Source organism: Microcaecilia unicolor, chromosome 8, assembly GCF_901765095.1.
Source record: "Microcaecilia unicolor chromosome 8, aMicUni1.1, whole genome shotgun sequence".
In the NCBI taxonomy this organism is placed as follows: Eukaryota; Metazoa; Chordata; class Amphibia; order Gymnophiona; family Siphonopidae; genus Microcaecilia; species Microcaecilia unicolor.
This window is the reverse complement of record NC_044038.1, coordinates 22094892-22119332: the sequence shown is the minus strand read 5'-3', so window position 1 is coordinate 22119332 and position 24441 is coordinate 22094892. Positions and strand designations below refer to the sequence as shown.

The following is a 24441-nucleotide window of genomic DNA, read 5'->3' as shown; positions in this document are numbered from 1 at the left end:
TGTGTCAATGCTGTATACAACAAAAGGAGAGTCAGTTGCTTCTTGTGTTCTTTGCAGTGCTTAATGCCTATGACAAACAGACAACTTTCTGTCTAGTTTCCTCTCTGTAAACATCTATTACTCTGACCCTGCACACGTGCTTTGTACGCCTCAGTCTTCCATGTACACACGAACAAGAAAGAGTTCTTTATTCGCTGAACGACACAGCACCTTACACAAGGGCTGCTTTCTGCACACACACACACAACCTCCTTTTGGGGTTTGTGGCACCCCAGGAGTTTTCCGGAATCCTCGTCCCTTCCATTTTGACAGTTTAAAATCACTGGGCTGTTGACATGTGTATTACATTGTTTTGTTTGGCACAGCTGTCTCCTCCTGTTCCTTTTGGCTTAATGTTCAATCAGAACCAGCCTCCATTCACTGCTACCTGGGGACTTTGTCCCTGTTTTCATAGCCCCCTTCCAACCTACCTCAGACATCGCAGGGATTACAATGAGGCATATTTTACTACTACTACTATTTAGCATTTCTATAGCGCTACAAGGCGTACGCAGCGCTGCACAAACATAGAAGAAAGACAGTCCCTGCTCAAAGAGCTTACAATCTAATAGACAAAAAATAAAGTAAGCAAATCAAATCAATTAATGTGTACAGGAAGGAGGAGAGGAGGGTAGGTGGAGGCGAGTGGTTACAAGTGGTTACGAGTCAAAAGCAATGTTAAAGAGGTGGGCTTTCAGTCTAGATTTAAAGGTGGCCGAGGATGGGGCAAGACGTAGGGGTTCAGGAAGTTTATTCCAGGCGTAGGGTGTAGCAAGACAGAAAGCGCAAAGTCTACTACTATTGGAGATTCTAGATGGAATGTTGCTACTACTACTACTATTTAGCATTTCTATAGCGCTACAAGGCATACGCAGCGCTGCACAAACATAGAAGAAAGACAGTCCCTGCTCAAAGAGCTTACAATCTAATAGACAAGAAATAAAGTAATCAAATCAATTAATGTGTACAGGAAGGAGGAGAGGAGGGTAGGTGGAGGCGAGTGGTTACAAGTGGTTACGAGTCAAAAGCAATGTTAAAGAGGTGGGCTTTCAGTCTAGATTTAAAGGTGGCCGAGGATGGGGCAAGACGTAGGGGCTCAGGAAGTTTATTCCAGGCGTAGGGTGCAGCGAGACAGAAGGCGCGAAGTCTGGAGTTGGCAGTAGTGGAGAAGGGAACAGATAAGAAGGATTTATCCATGGAGCGGAGTGCACGGGAAGGGGTGTAGGGAACTTTGGAAGGCTAAGTGCTTTGAAAATATGCCTCAATCTCTCCAGAAATATATTGGAACTAAATGATGGCCAAGGCACTGCCCTTCCCAGCCTAGACTGACCCAGGGAATTGAGGGCCTAAGCCGGGCATCAAACCCAAGCCCTTCTGCATGGCAGAGCACAGTGTTGTCATGGATCCACAAAGATGGACCCATTTAATGGTTTATGTTCTTTCTTTCTTTCTTTTTTTAAACCACAGAAAAGACTTGCAGGAAGTAACCATAGATACCATCATCCAAGCAAGAGCCAAATTTTAAAAAGTAGGTCAAAAAAGCCTGCAAGTGTCTATCAGCTTGCAGAATTCAATAGCACAACAATTTGATTTGCTGCAATTTCTCAAAGGGAAAAAGTTCACAGGAAAAAAAAAGAAAAAAAAATCAAACGAGCAAGAATAAAGTTGCACACAGAGAACTGTGGAACTTTTGCCCGATTCCAAGATGTAGCACTTTTGTGGAAAAATCCCCCAGCACTCTGGAAACAGTTTTCAGACCTGCCTAAGAATAAATCTTGCATCTACTTTTGTAAAGAAACATGTGTGTTTGTTTTCACTTTGAAAACTAATCACTTGTAGAAAAGACCCATCAACTCTGAACCAGCTTTTCTTAGGAGTAAACATTTCCATTAAAAATAACGAGTGTAGATTTGAAAATACAGTCTAGGTATAATACTCAAAAATGTCCTCCCCATAAAACAGCTTGAAGTACTTGCACTGTGGAAACCCCACGTGTACCTGCACACAACCAATTTACACAGGTAAAGGACTGAATAATTGTTCTGTTTCTGTACATGTTTTCTCTGTGGATTTTTCCCCCTCCCAGAAGCTGCAGGAGTGAAAACCTTGGATAAAAACCAGGCCATTTCAGAACTGCCTCTTGCACTTTACTGGCCCTCCTTTGTGGGGAAAATGAAATCTAAATGTTTTTATGTATAGAGAACAGTAGTCAATCTCAGTCCTATCAATATAAGAACAAGGTAGCGGAATGTTCCTGGGTGAAGATGATCAAATAAAGAAAAAAATTCTCTTATTTGGCAGACTGACCCCACATGACATGCCCTAGGATGCACCGCGCAGGGTCAAGTAACTCCATTTTGCAAGTCGGCGTGGAGGCAGGAGTGAGTGGGCATTGTTCCTACGGAAGGGGGGAGCAGGTTGGGATCCACTCGACTACCAAAGATATTTCTGAGGGTTCAAGGGGATTGGGGGTGGTGGAGGACCACTAGACCAGTGCTTCTCAACCCAATTCTCGGGGTACAAGCAGCCAATCAGGTTTTCAGGAAACCCACAATGTATATGCATGTCTCCATGGTATGCAAATTTATCTCATGCATATTCATTGTGGAGGAGTGATCTAATGGTTACAGAAGAACATAAGCATTGCCATGCTGCAACAGACCAAAGGTCCATCAAGCCCAGTATCCTGTTTCCAACAGTAGCCAATCCAGGTTACGAGTACCTGGCAAGATCCCAAAACAGTACAGCATTTTATGCTGCTTATCCTAGAAATAAGCAGTGGGTTTTCCCCAAGTCCATCTTAGTAATGGCTTATGGACTTTTCTCTTAGGAAGTTATTCAACCCTTTTTTAAACCCTGCTAATCTTACTGCTTTTACCACATTCTCTGGCAATGAATTCCAGAGTTTAATTACACGTTGAGTGAAGAAATATTTTCTCCAATTTGTTTTAAATTTACTACTTTCTAGCTTCGTTGGTTAATGCAGCAGGTTGTGGACCTGGGGTACTGGGTTTGATTTCCGCTACTGCCGAATGGTCGGCAGTGAGTTCAGACCCTGGGAAACCAGTTTCAATTCCCTCTGCAGTTCTGTATGACCTTGGGGAAATCAATTAGCCTTCCATTGCCACAGGTACAATATACTTAGATTGTCAGCCCATTAGGGACAGTGCCAGTACCTGTAATTAAATTGTAAACCGCTTAGGACTAGGCGGTATATAAATATTTAACTAAATAAATAAATATCCCAAAATTCTCTCGTTCACAAGCATGATAAGCCTTTGCCCATGACATTTCCCCTGAGCTCAGGAGAATGGCTATCTATCAAATCATCAGCAATGATATTAGGAGTTATTTTATATTGTTTTCATTTTTTTAATCTTCAGATAAATAATTTGTACAAAAAGATTTTTTATGCCCATAGGAAACTCGGAGCTATTTGCGCCTATTTTCAGAAGACTCTTTCGCCATACTCACACAACAACGGGTCTTAGCTCAAATGGACTATTGTAATGCTCTCCACCGAAAACTGTAAGCGGTTATAATTATCACAAAACAGAGCAACCAGAATATTTAAACATGTATCTCCTTTAGTGTTTACGCTTTCCAAAAATACTAGGACTAAGGAGCAAGCGATGAAGCTAGAATGTAGTAAATTTAAAACGAATCGGAGAGAATTTTTCTTCATTCAACATGTAAATAAACTCTGGAATTTGTTACCAGAAAATGTGGTAAAGGCGGTTAGCTTAGTGGAGTTTAAAAAAAAGTTTGGACGGCTTCCTAAAGGAAAAGTCCATAGACCGTCATTAAATGGACTTGGGGAAAATCCACTATTTCTGGGACAAGCAGTATAAAATGTTTTGGGATCTTGCAGGGTATCTGTGACCTGGATTGGCCACTGTTGGAAACAGGATGCTGGGCTTGATGGACCTTTGGTCTTTCCCAGTATGGCAATACTTATGTACTTCCACTGGCTTCCTATTCGCACTCATATTGATTTGAAATTATCTTGTTTTGTGTTTAAGATTTTGTACAGGTCTACCACTGTGCACCTTAATAGTCTGGCAGTGGCGTACCAAGGGGGGGGCGGTGGGGGCGGTCCGCCCCCGGTGCATGCCGCTGGGGGGTGCCACGGCGCGCGCCTGTCAGCTGAGTTCGCTAACTTCGCTGCAGCTCCCTGTGCCCCGGAACAGGTTACTTCCTGTTCCGGCCGGGGCAGAGGGAGCTGCAGCAAAGTTAGCGAACTCAGCTGACAGGCGCGCGCCGCGGCACCCCCCCCCCCAGCGTCGTGCACCCGGGGGGGGGTGTGTCATTTTGCCAGGGGGGAGGGCGCATCGGCGATCCGCCCCGGGTGTCATGCAGGCTAGGATCGCCACTGTAGTCTGGTCACCTTTAACACACAAAAGGCCCTGTTTACTAAGCTGTGCTAAGGGCACGCTAGCGTTTTTAGCACGTGCTAAACACTAAGTCGCCCATAGGAACATCTGAGCGACTCTATCGCACCTTAGTAAACAGGGCGTGAAGACTGATGTATAGATCCACTGATCATTTGTTACTGTTTCCTTCTTTTAAACATACGCTTAAAGTTTAACAAAAAAAATCTTCTTTCTTTGTTTATGTAATACAGCTCTGGAATAGTCTTCCATTGCAGATAAAATCTTTAACGTCTTTCTCCCTTTTCAAGAAACATCTGAAAACACACCTTTTTGAAAAATATCTGAAGTTTTTTTTTGTTTGTTTAATGTAGTCTTTTGCTGCACGCCGCTTTGGACCTAAATTTAGGGATTAAGCAGGTTAAAAGCAATCAGATTAGATTAGATATTGTGAAAACACGACCAGCTGGGTGTGTCCCAAGGATTGGATTGTGAAATACTGCACTAGACTACCATGGTGGTGGTGGTGGTGGGGGGGGGGGGGGGGTGCGTACTAAACTTCCAGGGATTTTAGGAGGTTGTGTCTGGTGGGGACAGGGCCCTTCTGGGATCAGAGGATGGGGGCATCAGGAAATTTTGGGGAAGCTGGAGGTGACCCAGCAGGTACTGGGGTTGTTAGTTCCGCCCTGATGTGACTGTTGTAGGAGCCAAAACTTCCTCTGATCTGGTGCGTTGTGTTCACCTTAAAGTTTTCTGTATCAATTCTCTGCACGGGGCTCCCTTACCATCTATTTAAATAGGATGTGTGCTGGTGTCCGACTCAGGGGTTTGCATAGGGTTAGCTTCTGCACAAACCCCTTTTCTTATTCGTGCGCCCAGCAAACTGATCACAGACATCATGTTAATCTTACGCCTCCATCTGCACTAGCTTTCTGCATGGGCCCTAAGCCTGTACCTGAGGCGGTGTGTGTGTGGGGGGGGGGGGGGTTATGCCTTACCCAGAGCTGCAGTGGCATTTGAACTGGGCTGTCCTGGTTCTCAGCCCACTGCTTGAACCATTAGGCTACTCCTCCACTACTTCTGTACAAATCCACCAAGCAGTATAACCACTGGGTTACTGTGTCTGTATTACTTCTTGTCTCTTACAGTACACTTTGCCTGAGGGTCTGTTGGTGGTAAATGCGCAATATCCTTTCTTTTGTTTACATTCACTGTAGTAGAAGTGTGATCCTTTCATCTCCAGATTCCACAAGACAGATCCTCTGCCCCACTGACTCTGTTTTACAGGCACTAGCTCTGAGGACAGGACGGGAGGTGCACCATCTCCAAGGCAATTCTTCTGCATTTCTCTAGGAGGCAAAGGCCACTATCATAGTGAGAGCTGCCTTTCCTCGCTCCCCAGCGCTGAATGGGTAATCTCTGCTATACACTCCATAGAACAGCAGACTCAAAACCAAGTCGTCTTTTTTATTTATTTTTTATACATTTGCTGCATTTCCACGGGGTCAAGTACAAGCGCTATGATGGATGAATGGAGCGAAAGTATGCACATTACAATGGACAAAGTGAAAACAAGTCTGTGCACTGGGACACAGTGTAAATGCACTTTAGTGGAGGCGGTGCTGAAAGGATACACACTATGTACTCACATGCCTCTGAATTTGATAAATGAACATGGGGCTGACTTGTCTTAGTTTTACCGTGACGTGACTTCTCTGTAGCAGGTACTTGCACTGGTCCTGCGAGTAATTATCACACACTTGGTAAATAAACAGATCCTCAGCTGAGCTCCATACAGATTCAGCAGATTTAATGGTGGAGAGCCTTGGAAAGAATTCTAAGACCTAGGGCTTCACTGCAACTCAGACATTTTAACGAAATGTTGATTTTATTTTAGTTTTTAACCAAAAAAGGAAATGCAAAATTCAGCACTTCAGTTCCAGAGCTCGGCTTTCAAGAAAACTGAAGTATTCACTGAATGGGAGACTTTCTAGGCAGCAAGCCATACAATGAAGTTGGCCTGACTAGGCTTCAGTAGGTCAAGGCCATAGTCGGAGGCTGTGTCTTGTGGACAGTCAAAGACACATGAATACTGTTACCTCTTAGTCTGCTTTGACTTCCTTCTGCTGGAAACCAGCACAGGCAAAGAGCTTTCCGGAAAACCACAGTCTGTACCTGGCAGTACTCTGGAGTAGCTGAGAGACGAGCATGCTGGGAATGAGAAAAGCAAGCCTTCATCAGGCTCCCACCATGAATTAATTCATTTATTTGGATTTTGCTCACACCTTTTTTCAGTAGTAGCTCAAGGTGAGTTACATTCAAACACACTGGGTATTGCTCTGTCCCTGGAGGGCTCACAATCTAATTTTTTACCCGCGGCAATGGAGGGTTAAGTGATTTGCCCAAGATCAGAAGGAGCAGCAATGGGATTTGAACCGGCCTCCTCTGGATGTCAAGATCGGTGGTCTAACCACTAGGCCACTCCTCCACTGTAAGCTGATGAAGCCTGAATTGGAAAAAAAAGAGGAAAGGTTGGGAGCGGCTGATGCTTCCTTCACACCAGGTCTGGGCGGTGTTAATATAATATGCTCCTCTGCAGTGATGTACTGGAAGTGGGGAGGTTAGGGCTGAGACCATAACCCCCAGGTACCAGCCTGAGGAAGGTGAATGAGCAGGAGCTGGAAGGTCAAAAACCAAAAAGTAAGCGGAGGACCTTTGTGATGCAATCCAGAAGCTGAAGACCCACAGGACTCCACAGTTTATCGTTTATTCATTTACTAGACCGTCACTTATTACAAAAGTAAGTCAGAATGGTTTACGACGTAATATAACATTAAAATATGATGTTAAAATACTTTAAAACATACTCTGAAATCCATTTATGATAGGAAAGCACAGCAAACCAGACAGTCAATTACCTAGTAACATAGTAGATGACGGCAGAAAAAGACCTGCACGGTCCATCTAGTCTGCCCAACAAGATAAACTCATATGTGCTACTTCTTGTGTATACCTTACCTTGATTTGTATCTGCCATTTTCAGGGCACAGACCGTAGAAGTCATGCCCAGCACTAGCCCCGCCTCCCAAACACCAGCCCCGCCTCCCAATCTCGACTAAGCTTCTGAGGATCCATTCCTTCTGCACAGGATTCCTTTGTGTTTATCCCACGCATGCTTGAATTCTGTTACCGTTTTCATCTCCACCACCTCCTGTGGGAGGGCATTCCAAGTATCTACCACTCTCTCCGTGAAAAAATACTTCCTGACATTTTTCTTGAGTCTGCCCCCCTTCACTCTCATATCATGTCCTCTAGTTCTACCGCCTTCCCATCTCCGTAAAAGGTTTGTTTGCGGATTAATACCTTTCAAATATTTGAACGTCTGTATCATATCACCCCTGTTTCTCCTTTCCTCCAGGGTATACATGTTCAGGTCCGCAAGTCTCTCCTCATACATCTTGTAACGCAAATCCCGTACCATTCTCGTAGCTTTTCTTTGCAATTCATACGAATTACTTAAGCTATATTCATAAAAACATTTAATAAAATCTGGAGAAAAGGAAAGTATATTCTCTCTTTTTTTTTCCCAACCTTTCCCCTTTTCTCCTATTCAATCCCATCCCCCTTCTTCTTTCTTCTCTTCTCCTATCCCTTTCCGGTATTTTTTCTATTTAGTTTTGTATTAAACATTATCTTCAAATACATCTCGAAAAAAAATGCGTTTTTAAAATTTTGCGGAAATGAGTGTAGGAGTCTGCTGGTGGTCTAGTTGAAAGGAGGTACTGGATTAGAATAACAGTGGAAGTTTCTAATTTCAACCTGGATGTTTTACAACATGCTAAGCAAAATACTTTCTCCACACTCCGAGTTCAGTTTCTATATTGCTGTAACACTGCAGCAATGTGAAGAGCAAGGGGCGGCTTTCATATATTTAATATTAAGAAACAGGAAACAATATTGCCCAGACTCTAGACACACACAAGCAGGCCACAGCACGGACAGATGTACCAGAGAAAGGACTTGAAGAAAAATTCTCTCAGCAGCAGCAGTTCTCCAATCCTTTCCTCTTCCTCAGAGATCCTCTGTGCTTGCCCCATGCTTTCTTGAATTCAGAGTCCTCGTCTCCACCGGGATGCAGTTCCATGTATCCACTATCCTGGCCATAGAGAATTATTTCCTAACTTCTGAGTCTACTACTACTACTTAACATTTCTAGAGCGCTACTAGGGTTACCCAGTGCTGTACAGTTTAACAAAAAGGACAGTCCCTGCTCAAAAGAGCTTACAATCTAATGGGCGAAATGTCAAGTTGGAGCAGTCTAGATTTCCTGAATAGAGGTATGGTGGTTAGGTGCCGAAGGCGACAATGAAGAGGCGGGCTTTGAGCAAGGATTTGAAGATGGGTAGGGAGGGGGCCTGGCGTATGGGCTCAGGGAGTCTACACCCTCTTCCTAGGCCCCTTCAGCCTCAAGAGACCATGGATGTGGGCCCTTTATGGTTGTCGGTGACTATAAAGACCCCACATCCACATGGCTGTCTCTGTTGCAATGGCTATAGAAGAAAAACAGTACTTCGATCTAGCCGTGTTAGTTTCTTCATCCTATTGGCTCGCTTGCCTTCCTGGACCCAAGCCAGGCTTTTCTCATTTTCCTGAAAGTCTTTGCAGAGTTTTTGTTTCCCCCGCATCTGCGCTCTTGGGGCAGGTGACAATATCATGATCAAGAGTCTTAAGGTGTCCCTGAAACATCTACCTCATGCGTATTCACTGTGGATATTCCTAAAAACCTGACTGGCTGGGGTGGTCTTGAGGACTGGGTTGAGAGCACCTGTTTTAAAAGTTAGAATGCAAAACCGTGTGGTGAGTGTGTCGTTGCTGTGCTCCATTCTAGGTTCACTTGTACACTGTTCTGTCTTCTAACCACAGCGTTTTGGTTCGGGGTGCATCTTACTCATTTCAGCCTTCAAAACTGAGCTTGGTTTGACTTTATGCTTTTTTTTCTTTCTGTCACATAGAAAAGGCAGTATGGTTGCTGTCATTTCAGAATAACTGGTGATTTCCTCTGTGCATAAGGTCTTTGTACACCATAAACCTGTTGGTTTTGGTTGGAGTGCTGCTTTCAAAAATCATTTTAAAGAGCATCAGCTTTGCACTGACACAAATATACATCAACTGAACTTAATTCTTGGATGTAGGGTGTGCCACCACTAATAAAAGGGGTTTTTTTTTGTTTTCTTTTGAAATACCACAATTCAAACTTTACAGAACACCAAGATTCCATTAAGGCTTTTCAGTTTTCCTGCAAAAGTCTCAACCGTCTCTGCCTCTTAAATAACATATTATTCTTATTATGATTATTATTAATTTCCGAAGTCTGTGTTTGAGAGAAGCTAGCTAAACTAAAGGTAGACAAAGCACTGGGGCTGGATGGGATACATCCCAGGTACTGAAGGAACTTAAGTGCTGGCAGCTCTGCTAGCTGAACATATAAAGAGGAATCCAATAAAATTGATATGGAAATATAATGTTTGATTTTAACAAAATATTTCTAAAAAGCAAGGAAAAGACCTCAAAACGCCCGACCGCTTACTTTCAGTTTTCAGCGGCTTTAACTGGGGGCGTGGTGTTCATCACTGGTCATAAAAACCTTGCTTGGAAAGAATTATTTTAACTTTTAATTTATTTCCAAATAGATTTTAACAATTTTGCTTTTTTTACAAGAATTTTTTTTTAAATATATTGACAATATCAATGCTAACTTCTAATTTTCTTTGGTTCATAAAAACCTTCACTGATTCTCATGAAGTGCTCTAAAGCAGCTTTACAAAGATAAAGTAAAGTCAAGCACTTATCTGTTGCCCGACGGTGGCCCCATCCGTTTCGCTTGTGGGCTTTTTCAAGGGCGGTGCTTCGACAGAGAAAGCATTGAGAAAATTTTTTTCCTCTCTCTTGATCTGACCATAACTTAGTGCTGCTTTGGTCAGATCAAGAGAGAGGTCTGATGTAACTTCCGGTTTCCGTGAGGGCGGGACACAGGGAGGGAAGGCCAGAAGAGACGCGATCTGCGACTGCCGCTTTGAATGAAGGGGGCCCGGAGCCGTGGAGGCAGGCAGGTGAGACCCGGGACTGCAGCGCCGGCGGCCTGACCCCGGTGCCGGGCCCCCCTTGGAGGCCCTGGCCCTGGGAATTTTGCCCCTCTGCTCCCTCTCTCGGCGGCCCTGGCACCACTGTGTCACTACTGTCCACTATAGGAGATGTGACCTGAAATAGCAATGCTGCCTGAACCCACTCACCAACTTTGCAAGTAACGCAAGCAAAATTGAAAAAATTGCCTTCAAAATGTATGCACAAATATATACCCACTCATAAGTTTAAATACACATATAGACTGCGTCATTATTTAAGCCCATATACTACACCTAAAATATCTTCCATTTAGTCCATTCATAATTTTTTTTTAAGATCAGGTTAATGTGGAAAGTGAACAACTTCCCTTCCCCCACTGTGCCAACAGAGACCCAACAGTTTCTGTGAAAAAGCTTCTTGACAGTTCTCTCCCACACCACAAACACAGCTTTCCTCACACAGCTGCTGCCATCTTATAGACTAATTTATTGAGGCCTTAGCTTTGGAGGACAAGAGTGTAACCTCAGTGTGCCTGGTCATAGGAGGCAACTTTTCAAAATGATTGGGTGTGCTAAATAACTCAGATTACCCCTCCCAGTTTGTTTAGTACAAGAACATAAGAATAGCCGTACTGGGTCAGACCAATGGTCCATCTAAGCCCACTATCCTGCTTTCATCAGTGGTCAATCCAAGTCACAACAAGTACCTGGCAGAAACCCACTTAGTAACAACAATCCATGCTACCAATTCCAGGGCAAGCAGTGGCTTCCCGCAGGTTTGTTCTCAATAACAGACTATGGACTTTTCCTCCAGGAACTTGTCCAAACTTTTTTTTTTTAAACCCAGATTCACTAACCGCTGTTACCACACCCTCCGGCAACAAGTTCTAGAGCTTAACTATTCTTTGAGTGAAAAAAATATTGCCTCCTATTTGTTTTAAAAGTATTTCTATGCAATTTCATTGAATGTCCCCCGGGACTTTGTACTTTTTGAATGCGTGAAAAATCGTTTAGCTCCATCCACTCTGGATTTTGTAGACTCAGGGTTGGGTTTACACATACGCAACACAGGCACATGCCTAGGGTACCATATTTTGAAGGTGCCCAAAACCCCCATTCTCTAATCTTTGCGGACTTCCCTTCTTAATGGTCTGCCCGTGAGCACTGTTTTTAAAAATACAGCCCTGCTTGGAATTTATTCTAAAGCTTGGGCTGTGCAAACTTCTGACTGGACTTAGGGGGGTAGTATTATTTCCCCCTTGACAGAGAACTGTAAAAGAAGAAAAGGCAGTAAGGCTTTTGTTGCATATGTCAGCCTCCTGCCCACCTGCGGCCTCTAGTCTGCATGCTATCAAGGGGGGTGGGGGAGAGAGAACGAGAGAGAGGGGTTGAGAAACCAGACCCTGCCCCTCTCTTACTGAGCAGTTCTGCCTCTTATTTCTTGTAAGTGGCTGGAAGCAGAGCCAGGGAGGGGCCAGACAGAACGGAAACTTTGTGAGTAATTTACTAGATGGGAAAACAAGTGCAAGAGAGGCACACGCAGGGACGCACGGCCAGCGCGAGCTAGGGCTAGTCCTGGGGAAGAGGAGGGGGGGTGGAAATAATGGTGCCACCTCCCCATGGACCCGAGCACAAGAACGGAAGGTGGATCGGTGATCGGATTGAAGAGGTACCGTTTTGCTCTTTACCGTAGACTAACAGAGACCTGCTGCATGTGATCAGGGGTGTCAGCAAAAGCGCTCGGGGTGGATCGTAGTCTTTTCTAGCACTCCGATTTACCCCTAATGAATATTTTTTTTTTTTTTTTTTGGGGGGGGGGGGGGGGGGAGGGTGTTTTTGTTCAGCAGTGTCACTTCCAGCCTGCGCGTAGCTGTAGTTTGAACCACAGAAGGCGGAGCTAGAGGCAAAACATTGCTAGTGAAAACACAAAGCGTGCAAGCTGTTCTGCTGCTTAATAATGTCCGTTTGCTCAGGGATCCTGTGCTGGTGTTGGGTTTCACTGCAGCCCCTGCTCTCTCTCACCTCGGAATATCTGCGAACAATAGCAGAGACGGAATTTCTTCTAAAGGGGAGCGGGGGTGGGGAATCTGTGTATCTGCCCCCCCAGCACCAGGGAGGATATTACAAGCCAGACGTCCTGTAGACAGTGTACTGCAATGAATGTCAGCAGCTTCATTTGCAATATCTGATTTGAATGCGCTCCTGCCTGAAACAAATTATATTTAAATCCGGACACATACATCCTCTGTTTAAAAAAAAAGCAGCCCTGCTTTGATCTTCGTTGATGCCGACTGTTTTCTTTTGGAAATTGACTTTTGCTAGAGAGGTGCAACTACAAAAGTTCTTTCCTGCTATGTGGCTTAATGGAAGTCACCTCTCTAAATTATACAGAACAATAAATATCCCCACGCCAGGGGAAATATCTTTTGGAGAGGGAGAGTAATTGCAAGTAATCTATCCCCACTGCAAAAGACCGTACCTGTAGCATAGGGATACTGGTCTGTATCCATTTAGAGAGGTGACTTTCATTTAGCTACATAGCAAGAAAGAACTTGTATAGTTCCCTCTAGCGAAACACAGAGAGAATTATTAGTATGCTTTTTGTGTGTGTGTGTGTATAGCAGATATACAAAAGCACTGTGAAGGGATTTATAATGGAGAGCCTTATTTCTAGAAACTCATCATCTAGTTAAGACAGGATACACAGGAAAAACAATTAATGAAGTTATCAGCTGACTAAAAAGGTTTTTAAAGCACATGATTATGGGTGGAGTTTAATTAAGGATTGTGAATACTCAGTTTCTCTTTTGTGAATTCCTAAATAGTACACAGCTACAGAAATACTCATGCACGTGTCCTGAGTTGAGCAAGAGAAACTATGCATGTTTATTATAACGCTCAGTAATCCTGTAGCGGTTTTTCCGGACCGGATTTTGCAGCCCTTCTCCTTGGGTATATTTAGCCTTTCTAAATATACGCATTCCCGTCTACTGAACCTCTAGACACCACGCTAAAAAACAAAACAGAAATTCCACGTGCTCCCCAGCTTAGGAGCAAGGTTCATTATTTCACAAAACTAACCCATAAATTTTTAACACAAGAACTACCCACTCGACTTGTGAGTCCTGTAAACAGGACACAGTTACTCCATAACTAATTCATCTATGTTGGCTGCCAGTGCATGCGTGACTTACGTTCAAGTTAGCCGTCTGATTTTTTTAAATATTTGAGGACTCGCGTCCTGAACACTTCCTTCCTTTGCTGTTTTTGATTACTAGAACATCTAATTCTTTTTTTTAATGAAATTTTTAATTACAATCATGTATAATACTTGTACAGAAAAGTAAAAAAAACTGGCATGGCATTCATTCTACCAACTTAAGGCTTCGGTTATCATCAATATCAGTTCACGATAAAGCCTACAAAGATATCCAATTACTATGTGTATGTGATGTATTGTGTTGTAATTAAACGAGGAAAAGCTTCAAATGCTAAGGAAAGCTCCCTTGTTAGTCACCCAACTTAAGGGAGCCACCTTTCATTCATCATAGGCTGAAAAACCTCTTAGATGTTATAATCTCAAACTTGAACCTGATCGTTATCTTAAATGTTCTAAGATGCACTTATCTCAACAGCTGTAGTCGTAATTCACCGGCCACGGCTCGACTTCGTTGACTGCCTCAGGGTCCGTGGTGCCACCCGACTATGTCCAAAGCTGCGATTCCTGACTGTAGCAGCTGCAGTTCAAATGTAGGAGATGGAAGACGATGCAATTTGGTATCCATGGACTTTAACGTGGAAACGTTAACACAACAAAATAAGGAACACGAAAAAGACACCATGGACACCGAATTGCATCGTCTTCCATCACCTACATATGAACTACAGCTGCTACAGTCAGGAATCGCAGCTTTGGACATAGTCGGGTGGCACCACGGACCCTGAGGCAGTCAACGAAGTCGGGCCGTGGCCGGTGAATTACGACTACAGCTGTTGAGATAAGTGCATCTTAGAATCTTTAAGATAACGATCAGGTTCAAGTTTGAGATTATAACATCTAAGAGGTTTTTCAGCCTATGATGAATGAAAGGTGGCTCCCTTAAGTTGGGTGACTAACAAAGGAGCTTTCCTTAGCATTTGAGGCTTTTCCTCGTTTAATTACAACACAATACATCACGTACACACGGTAATTGGATTCATTTTACCAAATCATAAAGAAACCAAACTTCCAGCCAGATTTACTCAAGTCCACTATCTTGGTATTCAAATGGAAATATAAGCTTACCTACTGACTACCCAAATGACGCCAATAAAATTAACTATCTAGAGATCAGTTTTTAAGACCCCCCCCCCCCCTACCCACTGTTTCTTCTAGCTGTTAAGAATGCTGTAAGTTGGAAAGGTTCAAAAAAACATACTTAGTCGACTGATATTAAATGACACATTTACAAGGGTATCTTAGGGAAAAAAGTAACCCCCAATTGAAGGACCCCTGGTTTCATTAGCAAGAATTGCTGGCGTCTCCTCTAAGTATCTTTGGAGACGTCAGGGAAAATTTGAATTCTCTGTCCAAGAAAAGTTTTTTTTTCTTTGTTCTTAAAGAACAGTTTCAGTTCTTATCCGGTGCTAAAGCAACAGCAATTAACGTTGACGGTATCACCAACTCATTGTCTGAAGATTCTAACAATGCGGAAACATCTAGTTCTTGCTTATCTTGGTTTTGCTGTAATTTTGTAGGCAAATAATATATCTGGGAAAATGGAGGAATGGCTTCTTCAGCCACTCCAAGTATTTCTTTTACATATTTTCTTACCATATCTCGCGGAGGAGTAGTGAATTGTCTAGGAACATTTAAGAACCGGTGGTTATTACTCCTTACTGAGTTCTCAAGAAATTCAGTTTTCCTCTTTAGAAGTGTCAAGTCTTTAATAATATTCTCTTGATAAGACTATCTTTTGAACCTCTTTTTCGTGTTCCTTATTTTGTTGTGTTAACGTTTCCACTTGAAAGTCTAAAATAGAAAGATCCTGGGTCAATTTTTTTTAACTTGAGGACACATTGCTTTACCTAAATCCACGATAAGAGTCCATAAACTGTCCAGGGTAACTTCATTGGGTTTATTAACAGATATAGGATATAGTGTCGACGTTACCTCAGTCTCTCTAGTAGAAATGACCTGTTCCAAACTCACAGTTTCATTCTCCCTCGCTGCCACAGAAGTTGCTAATGGCACCTCTTCCATCTGGGTTTTCAAGTTCTCCAATTGCCTGAACTCCTTCGGTTGATTGCACCACCTCCCGTCTCTCTTCTCCCGTACCAACCATGGGAAACGGGTCTGAGGACGCCAACAGTGGAGTACTGCTGCCAGATGGTTGTGGGGGGGGGGGGGGGGAGCTCTTGCGTCGGGGCTGAGCGAAAGCTCTAGCCCAGGGTAGGCTCCGGGTTCTCCATTCACTCCGGGACAGACCAGCGCCTACCGACAAAACTGGAACCGGCGCTCTCTGAAAATATGAGTGGAGGAGTGGCCTAGTGGTTAGGGTGGTGGACTTTGGTCCTGAGGAACTGAGTTCAATTCCCGGCACAGGCAGCTCCTTGTGACTCTGGGCAAGTCACTTAACCCTCCATTGCCCCATGTAAGCCGCATTGAGCCTGCCATGAGTGGGAAAGCGCGGGGTACAAATGTAACTAAAATAAAAAATAAATAAATGCTTGAATTTCACCAACTCCTGCGGAAGGGTTTTGCCGCTGAGGAGCGGTGGAGGCAGGGCGGCCCCTTCTCTTCGGCATCCCAAAAAACCCGAAAAGTTCAGACAGCTGGCAGGTAAATCCAGACTGGCGCAATTTGACTGCCCCTTTCGGACTGACTGTTCACTTGTCTTTTAGATTGTAAGCTCCTTGAGTAGGGACTGTCCCTCTATGTTAAATTGTACAGCGCTGCGTAACCCTAGTAGTAGGTCAGGCTTCAGCAGCGGCCATCTTGAATCTCGAGAGAACATCTAATTCTAAGATCAATTTACTTTAAACTTTCCCTCAGTGAGAAATGGCTATAAACGGGTATTGGAAAGCTCATTTAATTATTTGGCGGGGGGAGGGGGGACACAGAGGGATTACAATATAGAACCTAGGCCCCAAAGTTCTTATTTTTCTTTTCATTTTTAAACCTTTTTATTTAGCAAATCTTTTACATGATTTATACATTTTGTAAAACGTATTTGTTTTTATGATTGTACTTCCTAGATAAGGTTCCGGCTTCTTTATTTGTGATCTGCTTTGGGCCCTAATGGGTAGATGGTAGAATATTCACAGACTATATTGCCCCTCTCACCAAGGGGGCAGAACTGCAAGAGCTTTCCGGAACTTGTGTGGTCATTGGAATATTGCTGCATCATAGAGGGACTCAGGCCAGCCAGTCAGTGGGTCTTGTGGTCCTTTCTGTGCTGATCCTGCTCAAGGTACTGCTGCTAGGTTTAGTAATGTACCTGGCATTTGACATGTCCTACAATGAGGCTCATTTTCAAAAGGGAAAGATGTCCAAAAAGTGTCAAAGTACCATTTGGACAAATTTCTTCTCAGAACGCCCAAATCTGTATGTGTGGGGGGAGGGGGGATATTTGACAGCAGTGGGAATGTAGAACAGGGCAATACATAAAAAAACATAAGGGGTCCTTTTACTAAGGTGTGCTGAAAAACAGCCTGCAGTAGTATAGACACGTGTTTTGGGCACACACACAATCATTTTTCAGCGCACCTGCAAAAATGCCTTTTTAAACATTTTTGCCGAAATGGACGTGTGTCAAAATGAAAATTGCCACGCGTCCATTTTGGGTCTGAGACCTTACCGCCAGCTACTGACCTAGCAGGTAAAATTCTCACGTGGTAATGACCTACGCACACCAAATGCCACGCGCGCCAGAAAATAAAAAATATTTTTTCGGTCGAGTGTACCGGCCGCGCGCCAAAAATGAAATTACTGCACAGGCCACGTGGTAGCCATGTGGTAACTCCATTTTGGCTCACGTTGGGCGCGCGTAGACGCTTAACGCAGCTTAGTAAAAGGACCCCTAAGATAGCTTAAGTGTGCCCGATGTGTGTAAAGTAATTACTACCTTGCTATTGTATCCGTTTATAATCATTATTTATATAGTTCTGTTGGGATGAACAGTATACATCAGACTTGTACGCAGGGGCGTAGCCAGACCTCGGCGGGAGGGGGGCACTGTTTAGCCGTCGACCCTCCCCCTTGGACCCTTTCGAGCAAAAGCGGCTCACCGAGGGTAACCAATTAATCCGGGAGCCCTGTTAAAGCGATTCTTATTAAATTTCTCTGAGTCGCCTGCCACGTCCAGTGTTTTTGACAAGTATTTCTGGCCACATCTACAAATGAGAATTAGCTCAAACAAAGCTTCCCTTAAAACAGAAAAAGTCAATTAGCATGTTCCGTGCTGGACAGCCACAACCCCCACCCCGCCGCTGCAGCAGGTACCTTATTTGCTGGCGGGGTGCCCAACCCCCGCCAGCCGAAGAATCTTCTTCAGCGCCGGTCGACTCCGGCGCCGTCGTTGTGTGATCATCTGTTTCTGACGCCTTACGTCCTGCACAGGGCTACATGCATGGTGCAGGACGTAAGGCGTCAGAAACAGATGATCACACAATGAAGGCGCCAGAGTTGACCGGCGCTAAAGAAGACTCCGGCTGGCGGGGGTTGGGGACCCCCGCCAGCATACAAATTACCTGATGCGGTGGGGGGGGGGGGGGGGGCGGGCGGCGGCAGGGCGTAATCTGTGGGTGGGCCCATGCCCCCTGCTTGTACGCCCCTTTATAAAGAGCTGACCTACAGTGCTTTCTTTGAGAGCTTTCCCCGGAAGCACAGAATGGGAGAGGTGATGAATTTACACAACAGCTGCCTAACTTGCTGAAGCCAAACAAGGGAGCAATGTATAGCAGAATTAAATGAGGCAAGGTATACCACTGATACATAAAGACACGTCTTAATGGGTAATTCAGTGTCATTCTACCAGAACAGAGGTGGCTCAGTGTTATTCCAGAGAAATATTACTACACAGGAATGTGCTTGTTACGTAACCGCTTTCCTGCACTCCCATTATTCAAGCACATTTCCAAAAACTTTCAACAGATGACTCAGTGTATCCAGTAAACTCTTTCTGCAGTAAGCTTCTGGTTTGATTAATACTTGAGGATTGTTTTTCTTAATAATTTGGTTAATTCTACACATGCATATAGCGGGTAATTGCAAAATATCACTTCATAGTTTTACTGGAACATGAGGGATCCTTTCTGCTACAACATGTATAAAACAATTGTGTTACTTACTCACCCTAATTCTTTCCATACAGCCCGGCTGGTGACCGGCAGTGAAGAATTGGAAGCTAGGATCACTATGTGGAGCTGTGATGCCTTCAATGATACCGAGAACAGTGAGGACCAACATCTCTGCCATGACTTTCAACTTGTCCTGTCTATCGTCTCTCTTCTCTACCTCCTCATCTGTTTTCCAGTTGGGCTCTGTTATAACACACTGCTGGTCCTAGTCAACCTTTACAACAAAGCTACCATGACCATGCCGGACGTTTACTTTGTCAACATGGCCATTGCTGGCCTCATGATCAATGCAGTAGCGCCTATATACCTACTGGGACCTACCAACACGAAGTGGGCAATCTGGACTTTTAACAATGAAGTTTATATCACTCTGATCATTTTATTGAACATCTCCTCCTTGGTAATCATGTATTCCACCACACTGCTCAGCCTGGACTACTACATTGAACGCGCTTTGCCAAGGACATACATGTCAAGTGTGTATAATACAAAACACGTGTGTGGGTTCATCTGGGGAGGAGCTATGCTGACCAGTTTTTCATCCCTCCTCTTCTATATCTGCAATCATGTGTCTAATAAAATTATAGAGTGCTCCAAAATGCAGAACAAACAGGCAGCTGATGCTATCATGGTTTTTATTGGGTACGTAGTACCAGCAATTGCTGTGCTGTATGCAATTATACTAATTTTACGAATACGAAAAGAGACCACACCCCTTGACCAAGACACTGGAAGGCTAGATCCATCTGTGCATAGGCTTTTGATTGCTACAGTCTGTACACAGTTTATTCTATGGACGCCTTACTACGCAACTCTTTCGGTGAATACCTTTACTAGTATGCAGACCAAGGCAGTGGGTGGAAATCATTTCCGCATATTCCATTTCCTGAAGAACTTATCCAGATTGCTGGCATTTTCCAGCAGCTTTGTAATACCATTGCTCTACAGATACATGAGTAAAAACTTTCCCAGCAAGCTGCGTCGGCTGTTCAAAAAACTGCACTGTGGAAGCCCAAGATGCTCCCGCGAGCACTCTGCGGTCCAAGCGGTGATGACTTAGCGAGCCAAAAATGGTGCAGTACTCAGATATTGCAGGATTTACAAACTGGCTCTGTCTCGGGCGTTGCGCTGAGAGATGTTCCATTTTGAAGTCTCCAAGGACGCCTGCTCCAACGAGGGCTTCTGTACCACCAACAGAACAAGGAGAAATTAGATCTTACCTGCTAATTTGCTTTCCTTTAGTCCCTCCGGACCGCCTGCTGGTAGGCGAGCACAACCCATCAGTCCAATCCTGGTCTGGTCCGCAGGGACGCTTAGGAAACCAGAATTGTTTTTTTTTTGGTTAAGCGTGCAAAAACGCAGGGTGCAGGCTGCGAATAGGTTGCAACGTTCAAAGTATTCTTGTTGTATCGTCCTGTTTAGAGAAATCAGTCGAGGGTTAATGGAAGCTTTGATTGAACACTCAGCACTTTGTTGGAAGGAAAATCTCTCTCTGGAGAAAAGAATACTGTTAAGTTAAACAGTGATTATGTTCTTAGCGAAGAATATGTCATTAAGACAGCACCGTTTAAACAAAATGAAATTCCAAGCAGTGGAAAGTTGAGTTGGTGCACTTTTACTTAGCTATATTAATAGAATAGCATGAAGTTGCAGGGTGACCAAGCTGGTGAAGGCGATTTACCTAGTTTCACTAAATTTAATTACAAATTCCAAAACTATTCATCTCTAGGGTTTTCAGTGCTTTAGATTACTGCAGACAGTTGCCCCTTTGTTTCCTACTTAACACATGGATCTGTTTGTCTCCATAAATATTCACTAACTTGAGAAGGAAAGGAAAACAGGGTTGGGTGCTGAGGGGTCCTTTTACTAAGCCGCGTAAGCATCTATGCACGCCCAATGCGTACAAAAATGGAGTTACCGCCCGGTTACTACGTGGCTCTTGTGGTAATTTCATTTTTGGCGCGCGTCCGAAAAATAATTTTATTTTCGGACATGCGCCAAGTGGCATTTCATGTGCGTAGGTCGTTACCACAAGAGACTTTACCAGTAGGTGAATGGCTGGCGGTAAGATCTCAGACCCAAATGGATGTAGGTCAATTTTGATTTTGCTGCGCGTCCATTTTCGGGGAAAAAATTTTAAAAAGGCATTTTTTTTTTTTTGCAGGCGCGCTGAAAAATGGATCTGCGCGTGCCTAAAACACGCGCCTACACTACTGCAGGCCATTTTTCAGCAGACCTTAGTAAAAGGACCCCTAAGTTGAAGATTAATGATTTTTGCTGAAGGCGCCACCTACCACGTCCTCTATGAAGCTCTGCTTAAATTTACAAAGGTTCACAAACGGGTTACATGTATTTTATATATATACACAACACACACATATAAATTGCCCTCAAGCTTAACTTAATAATGCAACTGCACATTTGGAGATGGCCAGAAGAAGATTTGAGCAGATCATGGTTATCTACTGAAAAGTGGGGGGGAGGAATGCTGGGGCTAGGTCCAGGTTATACTTCAGTCCTTTTCATTAGTAGAGTGAGGTACCAATCTGGACAAGAACGCACAAAATAGTCCGACAATTTTGAAGCTTCAGATTACTGAGTCAGAGGAAAGAATCTTACCTTGGCTGCTGTAAAATGGAGCATGTGCTGTGTGGAGTTTCATAGTCTGGGTTGCCGAGTTCAGTCTCTAATAAGGCATTTAAATGTTATGTACTATCAAAATTAGAGCAGACTGAATCCGATTATCAGCCTCTTGGTTCTTATAAGTTACAGGAATGCTTGTTGCATTACATCAATCATGCCCCCCCTTCTCCCAAAATACACCAAGTTGAAGGTCTAGGGAAGGTAAGACATTCAGTCATGGCTTGTTTGAGAAGCACCAAATTGGTGCCTTAAAATGTGGCATGGGAAGAACCAAGAGGTGCAGCATGGTCTCTGGGCCCAGTTCATACATTCTTTCTAACTTTCCCAAGCTGGAAGGCATAGCTTGGTTTCCTACCTTCCCTTTGCCTCCCAACCCAGTCTGTTAATTGAAGCGTTCTAAACCTTTTCAGCTTATGTTTTAAAAACGTATAGTGGGGGGGGGGGGGGGGAGCCTTCCTTCTTCCACGCCAACTTCCGTCTTATTCCAGATGTAAATTTTATGGCAATGAGGATGCACTCTTGTTTTAAGCCTCATGGAAATACTTGCTGGAACTGTACACCACAACATTTCTCACTGAACCACCACATTTGAACTTGAAATACAGAATAATGTGGGTTCGTAAAGTAAAAATTATATACTACCTTAGTAGGTGTAAATAAACTTTTCCACACAGTTACCACTAAATACAGAGTTACAAGGTCAATCAAGATTTCTGACCTAACTGCACAAAGTTCTGTTGGTAAAGCTACACTTCAGCAGTCAAAATCCATCCTAACTTAGGGACAAGCTTGTCTTAGGAAGGCTGTAAAAGCACTTTGGAAGATATCACAGAACAAACAGCAAATACAAGGCATGTAAAGGTATAAAACCACAGACATACCATCTGTCTCATAATTTCTACAGCACTGGGACAAACAGAGAAGTTCAGTAGCCTTTAGCCCTACCCAGAGTGGTAATCGCCCCGATTATGTCAACAGTAAGCTCGTGTCCAAGCAGGTCTTTCTTATATCAAATAGCTCAATGCAGTCCTTCAACCAACTTATGATCAAAGTTCATAGATCAGAGAACAAAACTTCCTGTTTTGAAGACCTTATTTAATTCACTGATATGCAGTACGGTAACATGAAGAGCATCACTTAGTTTATTAAGGATGTCGTCAGGGTATTTAATTTATTGATGTATTTATTTTTTTAACTGTGATCTTTATTGGAACAAACTAATCCAGATACAAAGCCACATATGGTCAAGTGCTTGAGATTCTCACAAGGTCATGGTCAATTCTTCTAGTCAACTCATAATAAAACTATTTTCGTTTTTATCTCCCTCACTCAGTTTCTCTTGCACACCCCTTATAAGAAAGGATCTGTGGCCTGCCTCCTGTTTGTCACTGATACCAGTCTGGCTGCGTAATCCCCAGACTCACCAGCTTCTCTCTCAATCCCTCCACCTCCATACTTCTGGTGACTTCACATTTGATCAACTTATCTAAGAGGTCAAAAACTTTCTACAAGAATTCTTTTATGACTGGAAATCCCACCAAAAGTACAAAAAAATGCCCCAGGCCCCATCCCTCTCCAGCATCTCTCATCTCAGTAAAGTGCAGTCTAAAGTAAATGGATGTGATCACTCCTTTTGGAAAAGTCACACAATGAGGCGTATTTTCAAAGCACTTAGACTTGCAAAGTTACATGGGGGGGGCATAATTGAAAGGGGCGCCCACGTTTTCCTGAGAACGTCCTCACAGAATATCCCGGCCAAGGGGCGGGGAAACCTGTATTATCGAAACAAGATGGGCGTCCATCTTTCATTTCAATAATACGGTCTGGGACGCCCAAATTGCGAAATTTAGGTCGACCTTAGAGATGGTCGTCCCCGATTTTCAGCGATAATGGAAACCGAGGACGCCCATCTTAGAAATGACCAAATCCAAGCCATCTGGTTGTGGGAGGAGCCAGCATTCGTAGTGCACTGGTCCCCCTGACATGCCAAGACACCAATCGAGCACCCTAGGGGCACTGCAGTGGACTTCACAAATTGCTCCCAGGTGCATAGCTCCCTTACCTTGTGTGCTGAGACCCCAAAACCCACTCCCCACAACTGTACACCACAACCATAGCCCTTATGGGTGAAGGGGGGCACCTACATGTGTGTATAGTGGGTTTGTGGTGGGTTTCGAAGGGCTCACATTTACCACCACAAGTGTAACAGGTAGGGGGGATGGGCCTGGGTCCGCCTACCTGAAATGCACTGCACCCACTAAAAGTGCTCCTGGGACCTGCATACTGCTGTCATGGAGCTGGGTATGATATCTGAGGCTGTAATATTTTTAAATTTTTATTTGAGGGTGGGAGGGGGTTACTGACCACTGGGGAAGTAAGGGGAAGTCATCTGGTCATTTAGGGCACATTTTTGTGGCTTGGTCGTAAGAAAAAAAAGGACCAGGTAAAGTCGTCCAAGTGTTCGTCAGTTACGCCCTTTTTTTCCATTATCGGTCGGATGCCCATGTGTTAGGCGTGCCCCAGTCCCGCCTTCACTACTCCTCCGACATGCCCCTGTGAACTTTGGTCGTCCTCACGACGGAAAGCAGTTGAGGACGCCCAAAATCGGCTTTCGATTATGCCGATTTGGGCGACCCTGTGAGAAGGACGCCCATCTTGCGATAGTGAGTCCCAATGTCACCTACCTTCCATAAAAGATTGTAGCCACGACTGTGGCAGTCCCTGGATACCAAACTCCAAGAGCTATCTCAACCATAGTCAACCACATTAAAGGCATCCAAAAGGTCTAAAAGCAATTTCAATGTATTCTAACACCTATCTGCCTCCATCCTGATGTCATTGACCACAGAAACTAGAACTGTCTCAAACTGATCCCTACAAAACCCCGACTAAAAGGGGTGAAGAACCCCCCCCCCCTCCTCCCCAGC

The 24441-nt window shown here is 44.0% G+C and overlaps 2 protein-coding genes across 3 annotated transcripts in view; one reads left to right on the top strand and one right to left on the bottom strand.

Annotated features, from left to right (window-relative positions):
* GPR146 (G protein-coupled receptor 146) overlaps positions 1-20145 on the top strand; it is a 59669-nt gene extending 39524 nt beyond the window's left edge. The window contains exons 1-2 of one of the 2 annotated variants that reach the window (XM_030212350.1): positions 12071-12200; positions 18886-20145. In XM_030212350.1, coding sequence (XP_030068210.1) covers positions 18930-19931 — 1002 coding nt within the window. In that variant the 5' untranslated portion in view covers positions 12071-12200; positions 18886-18929 and the 3' untranslated portion in view covers positions 19932-20145. Of the gene's footprint in view, positions 1-12070; positions 12201-18885 lie in introns of those variants that run through there. The other variant, XM_030212349.1, reaches the window with a different exon arrangement.
* Positions 1-24441, bottom strand: part of C8H7orf50 (chromosome 8 C7orf50 homolog) — a 292879-nt gene that overhangs the window by 116845 nt on the left and 151593 nt on the right. The gene's annotated exons all lie outside the window — the stretch shown is intronic.